At 35.5% G+C, this 14,411-nt stretch overlaps 1 protein-coding gene across 2 annotated transcripts in view; it reads right to left on the reverse strand.

Moving 5' to 3' along the window:
* Positions 1-14,411, reverse strand: part of cdk19 (cyclin dependent kinase 19) — an 85,490-nt gene that overhangs the window by 28,218 nt on the left and 42,861 nt on the right. For both annotated transcript variants that reach the window (XM_061894107.1, XM_061894105.1), the window contains one exon: positions 9,863-9,920. In XM_061894107.1, the coding sequence (XP_061750091.1) occupies positions 9,863-9,920 (58 nt within the window). The remainder of the gene's footprint in view (positions 1-9,862; positions 9,921-14,411) is intronic.

Below are 14,411 nucleotides of genomic sequence, written 5' to 3' on the forward strand. Positions count from 1 at the left end.
AGGTGGGTAAAGTGTCTAGCCCAAGGACACAACGGCAGTGACTAGGATGGCGGAAGCGGGAATTGAACCTGCAACCCCCAAGTTGCTGGCACGGCCACTCTACCAACCGAGCAATGCCAAGCCACGTGTTACAACAGCGTGGCTATGTAGTAAAAGAGTGCGGGTACTTTCCCGGCCTGCCTTCAGTCCAGACCTGTCTCCCTTCGAAAATGTGTGGCGCATTATGAAGCGTAAAATACGAGAGCGGACTGTTGAAGGACTGAAGCTCTACATAAAACAAGAATGGGAAAGAATTCCACTTTCAAAGCTTCAACAATTAGTTTCCTCAGTTCCCAAACGTTTATTGAGTGTTGTTAAAAGAAAAGGTGATGTAACACAGTGGTGAACATGCCCTTTCCCAACTACTTTGGCACGTGTTGCAGCCATGAAATTCTAAGTTAATTATTATTTGCAATAAAAAAAAATTTTTATGAGTTTGAACATCAAATACCTTGTCCTTGTGGTGCATTTAAGTGAATATGGGTTGAAAAGGATTTGCAAATCATTGTTTTCCGTTTATATTTACATCTAACTTCCCAACTCATATGGAAACGGCGTTTGTATAAAGTACGGTGACAATAAGAGGGAAGACAGGGACAAAAAAGGAACCATCGCCATGGTTACCTCACCCAAGAAGGGTTCACAAAGGCCGCCCCATAAATAGCAGCAGACTGATAATTATCAGTTCAGTCGAGTGTATGCATTCCATACAATGTCCATCCATCCATCCATTTTCTACCGCTTATTCCATTTTGGGGTCGCCGGTGCCTATTTCAGCTACAATCGGGCGGAAGGCGGTGTACACCCTGGACAAGTCGCCACCTCACCTTTTCTTATAATAGCAGTTCTATCCCATGTCCATGTCCATTTTTCTACCGCTTAGTCATCATAATTGTTTTCTTCTTGCTGCGACTTGTCCAGGGTGTACCCCGCCTTCCGCCCGATTGTAGCTGAGATAGGCACCAGCGCCCCTTGCGACCCCAAAAAGGGAATAAGCGGTAGAAAATGGATGGATGGATGTTTTCTTCTTGGTACTTTGTGAACACATAAGTGGATCAAAATGCTGCTTTGTTGGATGTCCTTGTTTCATCCAGTCCATCATTTAGTTCCAAATACTGATGTGCTGAAGCTTCAAAGCGTTTTACGTGCACACACTTCTTTTAAATTACGTTTTCCTCTCAGGTTATAGTTCTCTTCTTTTGTTTAGAAGAAGTGTTGTACATTTTTTTGGGGAGCAAGTTATAGTTTGTTTTTAGTCGGCCAGCTATTGTGCAAGTTCTCCCACTTCAAAGGATGAAAGAGGTCTGTAGTTTTCATCTTAGGTGCACTTCAACTGTGAGGGACAGAATGTGAAAAAAAAATCCAGGAATTCACTTTGTAGGAATTTTAAAGAATTTATTTGTGGAAAATAAGTATTTGGTCAACCAGTCAAAGGAGGTTTTGGCTCAAAATCTCACGATACATGGCCCCATTCATTCTTTCCTTAACACGGATCAATCGTCCTGTCCCCTTAGCAGGAAAAACAGCCCCACAGCATGATGTTTCCACCCCCATGCTTCACAGTAGGTATGGTGTTCTTGGGATGCAACTCAGTATTCTTCTTCCTCCAAACACCACCAGTTAAGTTTATACCAAAAAGTTCTATTTTGGTTTCATCTGCCCACATGACATTCTCCCATGTGCTCTCTGGCAAACTTCAGACGGGCTTAAGCAGGGGGACACGTCTGGCACTGCAGGATTTGATTCCCTGTCGGCGTAGTGTGTTACTGATGGTAACCTTTGTTACTTTGGTCCCAGCTCTCTGCAGGTCATTCACCAGGTCCCCCTTTGTGGTTCTGGGATTTGTGATCCTCGTTCTCATGATGATTTTGACCCCACGGGATGAGATCTTGCGTGGAGCCCCAGATCGAGGGAGATTATCAGTGGTTTTGTATGTCTTCCATTTTCTGATAATTGCTCCCGCAGTTGATTTTTTTCACACCAAGCTGCTTGCCTATTGTAGATTCACTCATTCAATCCAGGAATTCACATTGTACGAATTTTAAAGAATTTATTTGTAAATTATGGTGGAAAATAAGTATTTGGTCACTTCAAACAAGGAAGATCTCTGGCTCTCACAGACCTGTAACTTCTTCTTTAAGAAGCTCTTCTGTCCTCTACTCGTTACCTGTATTAATGGCACCTGTTTGAACTCGTTATCAGTATAAAAGACACCTGTCCACAGCCACAAACGGTCAGACTCCAAACTCCACTATGGCCAAGACCAAAGAGCTGTCGAAGGACACCGAGAAAAGAATTGTAGACCCGCACCAGACTGGGAAGAGTGAATCTACATCTGACCACATGACATTCTTCCATGTGCTCTCTGGAAAACTTCAGACGGGCCTGAACAGGCACTGGCTTAAGCAGGGGGGCACGTCTGGCACTGCAGGATTTAATTCCCTGTCGGCGTAGTGCGTTACTGATGGTAACCTTTGTTACTTGGGAATGATTGATTGATTGATTGATACTTTTATTAGTAGATTGCACAGTTCAGTACATATTCCGTACAATTGACCACTAAATGGTAACACCCGAATAAGTTTTTCAACTTGTTTAAGTCGGGGTCGGCGTTAATCAATTCATGTTTTCCTGCTGGCTCCGCTGTGAACGGGACTCTCGCTGCTGTGTCGGATCCGCTTTGGACTGGACTCTCGCGACTGTGTTGGATCCATTATGGATTGAACTTTCACAGTATCATGTTAGACCCGTTCAACATCCATTGCTTTCGTCCTCTCCAAGGTTTCTCATAGTCGTCATTGTCACCGACGTCCCACTGGGTGTGAGTTTTCCTTGCCCTTATGTGGGCCTACCGAGGATGTCGTAGTGGTTTGTGCAGCCCTTTGAGACACTAGTGATTCAGGGCTATATAAGTAAACATTGATTGACTTTGGTCCCAGCTCTCTGCAGGTCATTCACCAGGTCCCCCCGTGTGGTTTCTGGGATTTTTGCTCACCGTTCTCATGATCATTTTGACCCCACGGGATGAGATCTTGCGTGGAGCCCCAGATCGAGGGAGATTATCAGTGGTCTTGTATGTCTTCCATTTTCTGATAATTGCTCCCACAGTTGATTTTTTTCACACCAAGCTGCTTGCCTATTGTAGATTCACTCTTCCCAGTCTGGTGCAGGTCTACAATTCTTTTCCTGGTGTCCTTTGACAGCTCTTGGCCATAGTGGAGTTTGGAGTCTGACTGTTTGAGGCTGTGGACAGGTGTCTTTTATACAGATTCTGAGTTCAAACAGGTTCCATTAATACAGGTAACGAGTGGAGGACAGAATAGCTTCTTAAAGAAGAAGTTACAGGTCTGTGAGAGCCAGAGATCTTCCAAATACTTATTTTCCACCATAATTTACAAATAAATTCTTTAAAATTCCTGGATTTTTTTTTTCCACATTCGGTCTCCCACAGTTGAAGTGTACCTATGATGAAAATGACAGACCTCTTTCATCCTTTGAAGTGGGAGAACTTGCACAATCGCTGGCTGACTAAATACTTTTTTTGCCCCACTGTATATATAAATATGGTTTTCCGTTATTGACTCAACACAGTAGTTATACAATGATGTGTATCTTTAATTCCAGTGTCAATTGACTGGAGGGAAAGTAAAGAAGGTTTCATAGTTGAAGTCTAAAGCATGAAAGTCTATAAAGTCCTGACAGGTGTTGTGTTGTGTTGTGTTGTGTTGTTACCTGCATGAGATAACACAACACTACATTTTTGACCAGCTCAGTTCAACTCGTCCATACACACACACACACACACACACACACACACACACACACACACACACACACTAAAGATGGATATAAAAGAACAGTTTTCCAAAAAGCTCACTTTTTAAAGACCAAAACTAATGTTTGCTTGCGGGCAAAATGCGGAAAAAGAAGTGTCCGTGTTGGTGTGGAAACAGCCTCAACAAAATAGCACCTTCTTTAGCGCCATATCTGCAATCTGCAAATTGACTTCATGGCCACATTTGTGAGGAACAAAGGCAGTTTTGTCCTCCCAGTCAGACTAAGTCCTTATCTCCTCCAGCTGGCAGCTCCACTCCCCAAACACAAACATGGAAGAAGTTCAAACTGCAACACACTCGTATAATACGCTTCAAAATCAATAGGAGTCTTTCTCGGATATAATACTCATAGACCAGGGGTCACCAACGCGGTGCCCGTAAGGACCAGATGAGTCGCCCGCTGGCCTGTTCTAAAAGAAAGCTCAAATAGCAGCACTTACCAGTGAGCTGCCTCTATTTTTTAAATTGTATTTATTTACTAGCAAGCTGGTCTCGCTTTGCTCGACATTTTTCATTCGAAGAGAGACAAAACTCAAAAAGAATTTGAAAATCCGAGAAAATATTTTTAAGACCTGGTCTTCACTTGTTTAAATAAATAAATTCATTAATTTTTTTACTTCGCTTTTTAGAACTTTCAGAAAGACAATTTTAGAGAAAAAAAACAACCTTAAATATGATTTTAGGATTTTTAAACACTTTTAAATTCCTTCCTCTTCTTTCCTGACAATTTAAATCAATGTTCAAGTATTTTTTTAATTTATTGTAAAGAATAATAAATACATTTTAATTTAATTCTTCATTTTAGCTTCTGTTTTTTCGACGAAGAATATTTGTGAAATATTTCTTCAAATTTATTATGTTTTAAATTCAAAAAAATTATTCCGGCCTAGAATTTTTTTACTTCGCTTTTTATAACTTTCAGAAAGACACTTTTAGAGAGAAAAAAACAACCTTAAATATGATTTTAGGAATTTTAAACACTTTTAAATTCCTCTTCTTTCCTGACAATTTAAATCAATGTTCAAGTATTTTTTTATTTATTGTAAAGAATAATAAATACATTTGAATTTAATTCTTCATTTTAGCTTCTCTTTTTTCGACGAAGAATATTTGTGAAATATTTCTTCAAATTTATTATGTTTTAAATTCAAAAAAATTATTCCGGGCTATAATTTTTTTACTTCGCTTTTTATAACTTTCAGAAAGACACTTTTAGAGAGAAAAAACAACCTTAAACAGGATTTTAGGATTTTTAAACACTTTTAAATTCCTCTTCTTTCCTGACAATTTAAATCAATGTTCAAGTATTTTTTTATTTATTGTAAAGAATAATAAATACATTTGAATTTAATTCTTCATTTTAGCTTCTCTTTTTTCGACGAAGAATATTTGTGAAATATTTCTTCAAATTTATTATGTTTTAAATTCAAAAAAATTATTCCGGCCTAGAATTTTTTTACTTCGCTTTTTATAACTTTCAGAAAGACAATTTTAGAGAGAAAAAACAACCTTAAAAATGATTTTTGGGTTTTTAAACACTTTTAAATTCCTCTTCTTTCCTGACAATTTAAATCAATGTTCAAGTATTTTTTTAATTTATTGTAAAGAATAATAAATACATTTTAATTTAATTCTTCATTTTAGCTTCTGTTTTTTCGACGAAGAATATTTGTGAAATATTTCTTCAAATTTATTATGTTTTAAATTCCCAAAAATTATTCCGGCCTAGAATTTTTTTACTTCGCTTTTTATAACTTTCAGAAAGACACTTTTAGAGAGAAAAAAACAACCTTAAATATGATTTTAGGATTTTTAAACACTTTTAAATTCCTTCCTCTTCTTTCCTGACAATTTAAATCAATGTTCAAGTATTTTTTAAATTTATTGTAAAGAATAATAAATACATTTTAATTTAATTATTCATTTTAGCTTCTCTTTTTTCGATGAAGAATATTTGTGAAATATTTCTGCAAATGTATTATGTTTTAAATTCAAAAAAATTATTCCGGGCTATAATTTTTTTACTTCGCTTTTTATAACTTTCAGAAAGACACTTTTAGAGAGAAAAAAACAACCTTAAATATAATCTTAGGACTTTTAAACACTTTTAAATTCCTTCCTCTTCTTTCCTGACAATTTAAATCAATGTTCAAGTATTTTTTTAATTTATTGTAAAGAATAATAAATACATTTTAATTTAATTCTTCATTTTAGCTTCTCTTTTTTCGACGAAGAATATTTGTGAAATATTTCTTCAAATTTATTATATTTTAAATTAAAAAAAATTATTCCGGCCTATAATTTTTTTACTTCGCTTTTTATAACTTGCAGAAAGACACTTTTAGAGAGAAAAAAACAACCTTAAATATGATTTTAGGATTTTTAAACACTTTTAAATTCCTTCCTCTTCTTTCCTGACAATTTAAATCAATGTTCAAGTATTTTTTTAATTTATTGTAAAGAATAATAAATACATTTTAATTTAATTCTTCATTTTAGCTTCTGTTTTTTCGACGAAGAATATTTGTGAAATATTTCTTCAAATTTATTATGTTTTAAATTCAAAAAAATTATTCCGGCCTATAATTTTTTTACTTCGCTTTTTATAACTTTCAGAAAGACACTTTCAGAGAGAAAAAAACAACCTTAAATATGATTTTAGGATTTTTAAACACTTTTAAATTCCTTCCTCTTCTTTCCTGACAATTTAAATCAATGTTCAAGTATTTTTAAAATTCATTGTAAAGAATAATAAATACATTTTAATTTAATTTTTCATTTTAGCTTCTCTTTTTTCGATGAAGAATATTTGTGAAATATTTCTGCAAATGTATTATGTTTTAAATTCAAAAAAATTATTCCGGGCTATAATTTTTTTACTTCGCTTTTTATAACTTTCAGAAAGACACTTTTAGAGAGAAAAAACAACCTTAAACAGGATTTTAGGATTTTTAAACACTTTTAAATTCCTCTTCTTTCCTGACAATTTAAATCAATGTTCAAGTATTTTTTTTAATTTATTGTAAAGAATAATAAATACATTTTAATTTAATTCTTCATTTTAGCTTCTCTTTTTTCGACGAAGAATATTTGTGAAATATTTCTTCAAATTTATTATGTTTTAAATTCCAAAAAATTATTCCAGCCTATAATTTTTTTACTTCGCTTTTTATAACTTTCAGAAAGACACTTTTAGAGAGAAAAAAACAACCTTAAATATGATTTTAGGATTTTTAAACACTTTTAAATTCCTTCCTCTTCTTTCCTGACAATTTAAATCAATGTTCAAGTATTTTTTTAATTTATTGTAAAGAATAATAAATACATTTTAATTTAATTCTTCATTTTAGCTTCTGTTTTTTCGACGAAGAATATTTGTGAAATATTTCTTCAAATTCATTATGTTTTAAATTCCCAAAAATTATTCCGGCCTATAATTTTTTTACTTCGCTTTTTATAACTTTCAGAAAGACACTTTTAGAGAAAAAATACAACCTTAAATATAATTTTAGGATTTTTAAACACTTTTAAATTCCTTCCTCTTCTTTCCTGACAATTTAAATCAATGTTCAAGTATTTTTTTAATTTATTGTAAAGAATAATAAATACATTTTAATTTAATTCTTCATTTTAGCTTCTGTTTTTTTGACGAAGAATATTTGTGAAATATTTCTTCAAATTTATTATATTTTAAATTCCAAAAAATTATTCCGGCCTATAATTTTTTTACTTCGCTTTTTATAACTTTCAGAAAGACAATTTTAGAGAAAAAATACAACCTTAAAAATGATTTTAGGATTTTTAAACACTTTTAAATTCCTTCCTCTTCTTTCCTGACAATTTAAATCAATGTTCAAGTATTTTTTTAATTTATTGTAAAGAATAATAAATACATTTTAATTTAATTCTTCATTTTAGCTTCTCTTTTTTCGATGAAGAATATTTGTGAAATATTTCTTCAAATTGATTGTGTTTTAAATTCAAAAAAATTATTCCGGCCTATAATTTTTTTACTTCGCTTTTTATAACTTTCAGAAAGACACTTTTAGAGAGAAAAAAACAACCTTAAATATGATTTTAGGATTTTTAAACACTTTTAAATTCCTTCCTCTTCTTTCCTGACAATTTAAATCAATGTTCAAGTATTTTTTAAATTTATTGTAAAGAATAATAAATACATTTTAATTTAATTCTTCATCTTAGCTTCTCTTTTTTCGACGAAGAATATTTGTGAAATATTTCTTCAAATTTATTATGTTTTAAATTTTAAAAAAATTATTCCGGCCTATAATTTTTTTACTTCGCTTTTTATAACTTTCAGAAAGACACTTTTAGAGAGAAAAAAACAACCTTAAATATGATTTTAGGAATTTTATACACTTTTAAATTCCTTCCTCTTCTTTCCTGACAATTTAAATCAATGTTCAAGTATTTTTTTATTTATTGTAAAGAATAATAAATACATTTTAATTTAATTTTTCATTTTAGCTTCTGTTTTTTCAATGAAGAATATTTGTGAAATATTTATTCAAATTTATTATGTTTTAAGTTCAAAAAAATTATTCGGGCCTATCCAGAAAATCTGTAGAATCAAATTTAAATCTTATTTCAAAGTGGATTTTAACCTATTTAAAAGATGTCATCAAAATTCTAAAATGAATCTTAATCAGGAAAAATGACTAATGATGTTCCATAAATTCTTTTTCGTATTTTTTTCAAAAAGATTGGAATCAGCTAGTTTTTCTCTTAATTTTTTTCGGTGGAATTTTGAACTTTAAAGAGTCGAAATTGAAGATAAACTATGTTTCAGAATTTAAATTTCATTTTTTTCCTGTTTTCTCCTCTTTTAAACTGTTCAATTAAGTGTTTTTTTCCATCATTTATTCCCCTTCAAAAAACCTTCCGTAAAAGGAAAAAAAATGTACGACGGAATCCATTTTTACAGTTTGTCCTTTATAAAATAATAGGTGCATAAATGACACAATATGTTACTGCAGACTAATTAGGAGTCTTTGTTTGTTTACTTACTACTAAAAGACAAGTTGTCTAGTATGTTCAACATTTTATTGAAGGACTAAATGACAATAATAAACTTATGTTTCATGCACACTAACATTTTTTGTTACAATAAGGACAATAATAACATTTAGAAACGTATAGAAAAGTATCGAAATACATGTCGGTACCAGTATCAAAATAATAGTAGGGGGACAACGGTCAGAGTTTGTTGTTGACGAACCCCAAGATGCAGAGAACAGGAAAACATGAGTCAATTAAAATAATAAAACAAGAACAAACCAAAGGGGTACAACCAAAAGCGAGCATGCGGCGGATAACGAACTAAGGGAGCTAGCATGGGAGCTAGAAAACAAAAGGGAACTTAGCATGGAGCCTTGCAAGAATCGAGCAGGAAACAGAAGTCGTACATGTAATATAAAAACAAAATTGGAAGCAGGCAGTAAGCTAAAAACCGCAATCAAACATAGCTTACCGCAACGCTGCATAGACAAAATACGACACGACAGGTAGCAACGGCAAGAGCCACATCGGCATGACAATTATCCAGCAACTGACTGGAGGACAAAAACAGACTCAAATATAATCGGGCTGATTGACACCAGGTGTGGTCAGGTGCCAATCAGCCGCACAACGGCAAGAGCGACATCGGCATGACAATTATCCAGCAACTGACTGGAGGACAAAAACAGACTCAAATATAACCGGGCTGATTGACACCAGGTGTGGTCAGGTGCCAATCAGCCGCATCTGAGGGGAAAACAGCGCACAGGGGAAAAACAGGAAACAGACAAAATGAGAGCGCTGACAGGAACTAAACACACAGAGGAAACCCAGACAAATGCAGAGGAAAAAAACTAAAACACAAACAAACTGTCAGGGGAAAGCCTGACAACAACAATAGTATAGTATCTTACAAATCTAATATATCCACAATACAAAAAGCGCAGATACATTTTTGTTCAACTCACCAATTTTAACTCTTCCTCGTTCGGGTCCTTCTCCCATCACAAGAATGTTAGCTGGTTTCTGCACAAGATAGGGAAAAAGTGTTAGCTAGTATGCTGGTTTTCTAGTATTAGCATTTAGAGGATATAAGATACAGTAAATGTAAAACAAACCCAAACAACCAAAAACAGTGCAATACATTTCAAAAGGTGCAATATAAACACATCTTTCATATCATGCACAGTATTACCAGTCTTTCTTCATTTTTATGACATGGTCACTACTGCATAGTTTCTCTTGTTGCAGTCCTAATTTTACCATTCTTATTGTTGCTTTTTATTTGTATTCACATGATTATATTTTCTATTTTATTTCCATGTATACCTCCATGATTTACTTTTTTAATTCTATCTGTAATCTGGAATTAACTAACATCTTCCTGAGGGAACTCTCCTGAAGGAATCCTTAAAGTACTCTCTATCTATCTACAAACCCTGTTTCCATAAGAGTTGGGAAATTGAGTTTGATGTAAATATAAACGGAATACAATGATTTACAAAATCCTTTTCAACCCATATTCAGTTGAATATGCTACAAAGACAACATATTTGATGTTCAAACTCATAAACTTCATTTTTTATTGCAAATAATAATTAACTTAGAATTTCATGGCTGCAACACGTGCCAAAGTAGTTGGGAAAGGGCATGTTCACCACTGTGTTACATCACCTTTTCTTTTAACAACACTCAACAAACGTTTGGGAACTGAGGAAACTAATTGTTGAAGCTTTGAAAGTGGAATTCTTTCCCATTCTTGTTTTATGTAGAGCTTCAGTCCTTCAACAGTCCGGGGTCTCCGCTGTCCTATTTTACGCTTCATAATGCGCCACACATTTTCGAAGGGAGACAGGTCTGGACTGCAGGCGGGCCGGGAAAGTACCCGCGCACTTTTTTTACATAACACGCTGCTGAATGTGGCTTGGCATTGTCTTGCTGAAATAAGCAGGGGCGCTTAGATGGCAGCATATGTTGTTCCAAAACCTGTATGGACCTTTCAGCATTAATGGTGCCTTCACAGATGTGTAAGTTACCCATGCCTTGGGCACTAATGCACCCCCATACCATCACACATGCTGGCTTTTACACTTTACGTCAATAACAGTCTGGATGGTTCGCTTCCCATTTAGCCCGGATGATACGATGTCGAATATTTCCAAAAACAATTTAAAATGTGGACTCGTCAGACCACAGAACACTTTTCCACTTTGCATCAGTCCATTTTAGATGATCTCAGGCCCAGAGAAGCCGGCGGCGTTTCTGGATGTTGTTGATAAATGGCTTTCGCTTTGCATAGTAGAGCTTTAACTTACACTTAGAGATGTAGTGATCATCTGTATTTAGTGACAGTGGTTTTATGAAGTGTTCCTGAGCCCATGTGGTGATATCCTTTAGAGATTGATGTCGGTGTTGATACAGTGCCGTCTGAGGGATCGAAGGTCACGGTCATTCAATGCTGCTTACGTGGAGTGATTTCTCCACATTCTCTGAACCTTTTGATGATATTATGGAGCGTAGATGTTGAAATCCTTAAATTTCTTGCAATTGCACTTTGAGAAAGGTTGTTCTTAAACTGTTTATTTGCTCACGCAGTTGTGGACAAAGGGGTGTACCTCGCCCCATCCTTTCTTGTGAAAGACCGAGCATTTTTTGGGACAGCTGTTTTTATACCCAATCACGGCACACACCTGTTCCCAATTAGCCTACACACCTGTGGGATGTTCCAAATAAGTGTTTGATGAGCATTCCTCAACTTTATTAGCATTTATTGCCACCTTTCCCAACTTCTTTGTCAGTTTGAACATCAAATATGTTGTCTTTGTAGCGCATTTAACTGAATATGGGTTGAAAAGGATTTGCAAATCATTGTATTCCGTTTATATTTACATCAAACACAATTTCCCAACTCATACGGAAAGTGAGTAAATATCCAAATGAAATGTTTACCGTGCAAAGTCAAAAACAGATTTGAGGACACACATTTCCTGAAGTTAACACAATAATGGCCAACTAAGCCAGTTCTTGCAAGTCACCCAGAAAGCCTGCAAGTATTCTTTTGGCAGCAAAATATTAACCGTGTGTGTGTGTGTGTGTGTGTGTGTGTGTGCGTGTGTGTGTGCGTGTGTGTGTAAAATCCTCCAATGGAATCTGGATCCTAATTGTAAAGAAGAAAATCCTGCTTAACAAGTGGCCTAACCCAACTTTCCAGTAACTTGGGTGATGTTGGCTACTGGAAGACTGATTGAATGGTGACATCACCGAGGTCACAGAAAGGTCGTTGAGGATGATTGGTTTGAAACTTCCTGCCTCTGACACCAAGGAGTAGTCACTAATGTGGTGGGAGATTACAGATAAATATCAAACCCTAAACCGGCACGCAAGTAGCTTGGTGTGAAAGCGGGCGTGACAGACATGTTTTAGAGGACGTCAAAGGCATTGTCATCACGGCCCCGCCCTCAATTTTGTTGTCCGGGTGAAAATCGGAGAAGGCTTACCCCGGGAGAATTCTGGGTGAGGCACGGAATCCGGAAACCTCCCGGAAAAATCGGGGGGTCGGCAAGTATGCAGCTGAGCCACATCAAAGAGATCAAAGGGCCGCATGCGGCTCCGGAGCCGGGGGTTGCCGACCCCTGATCTAGGGCCTTTTTTAGCGGCCCGTTTAAAAAAATACTATTACATTAAAAAAAACTAAAAATTGGAATTACAGAGCAAACTATACTAGTGTTGTCCCAATACCAATATTTTGATACTGGTACCAAAATGTATTTTGATACTTTTTTTATACTTAAAGGGGACTACAAAAAATGTCATTTTTGTCTTTATTTGAACAACAAATCTTAATGTACATTAAACATCCATCCATCCATTTTCTACCGCTTATTCCCTTTCGGGGTCGCGGGGGGGCGCTGGCGCCTATCTCAGCTACAATCGGGCGGAAGGCAGGGTACACCCTGGACAAGTCGCCACCTCATCGCATATGTTTATTAATTTCATTTAGTCCATCCATCCATTCATTTTCTACCGCCTATTCCCTCTGCGGTCTCGGGGGACGCTGGTGCCTATCTCAGCTACAATCGGGCGGAAGGCGGGGTACACCCTGGACAAGTCGCCACCTCATCACAGTGTCATTTAGTCCTTAAATAAAATAGTGTACATACTAGACAACTTGTCTTTTAGTAAGTAAACAAACAAAGACTACTAATTAGTCTGCAGTAACATATTGTGTCATTTATACACCTGTTATTTTCTACACATTATGAGGAAATGAAAGGATAATGTGAGACTTGGTTGGCATAGCGATGCCGGATTTGTTCTTCCAGGGATGAAGAAGACAGCGTGAGGTAAGAAATTAAGATTTATTCAACTCAAAAACAGGCTCGGAACAGACAGACTGGTGCTAAGCAGAAAAGGCAAACAAATGGCGCTAGCATAAGAGCTAGGGAAACAAACGGAAACACTACAATTGGCACAAAGGCACAAAAAGGGAAAACAAAAACAACTAGAATGAAAGCTGGGGAAAAATACAACGTAGCGCGAAAGCTAGTGAGTAAAGAATGGAAAGCAGTCGTCATCTGTCGCGTGAAAGCAAATTAGGATCCGAGACAGAAAGAACAAAAGGGGCAGGCTTAAATAAGGCAGTAATCAGTAGTAACAGGTGTGCGTAAACCGAGAGTAGCAAGTGGAAACAATATACAACCCTGGTGACAGAGCAAAACAGGAAATAAGGAGGTCAAACTACAAAATTGGATATAAGAAGGAACAAAGCAAGAATATGGTATGATCCTGGCATCAGATCATAACAGATAAAATGTTGCCGTATTGGCACTGATAACACAAAGCTGTCATGTCAGCAGGGATTTACTTCAAAGCTGTCCTTCATGACAAAAACATGGATCTGAAGTTTTTCCACAGATTTAAACCTTGACAGTAAAAATAATAGATAGCGATACATGACCTTGAGCAGGGGTCACCAACGCAGTGACCAGATGAGTCGCCCGCTGGCCTGTTCTAAAAATAGCTCAAATAGCAGCACTTACCAGTGAGCTGCCTCAATTTTTTAAAAATTGTATTTATATACTAGCAAGCTGGTCTCGCTTTGTTTGACATTTTTAAATCTAAGAGAGACAAAACTCAAATAGAATTTGAAAATCCAAGAAAATATTTTAAAGACTTGGTCTTCACTTGTTTGAATAAATTCATTTATTTTTTTTACTTTGCTTCTTATAACTTTCAGAAAGACAATTTTAGAGAAAAAATACAATCTTAAAAATGATTTTAGGATTTTTAAACACATTTACCTTATTACCTTTTAAATTCCTTCCTCTTCTTTCCAGACAATTTAAGTAAGTTATTTTTTTTTATTGTAAAGAATAATAAATATATTTTAATTTAATTCTTCATTTTAGCTTCTGTTTTTTCGACGAAGAATATTTGTGAAATATTTCTTCAAACTCCTGCGATGAGGTGGCGACTTGTCCAGGGTGTACGCCGCCTTCCGCCCGATTGTAGCTGAGA

This window comes from Nerophis ophidion, linkage group LG03 (assembly GCF_033978795.1).
Source record: "Nerophis ophidion isolate RoL-2023_Sa linkage group LG03, RoL_Noph_v1.0, whole genome shotgun sequence".
In the NCBI taxonomy this organism is placed as follows: Eukaryota; Metazoa; Chordata; class Actinopteri; order Syngnathiformes; family Syngnathidae; genus Nerophis; species Nerophis ophidion.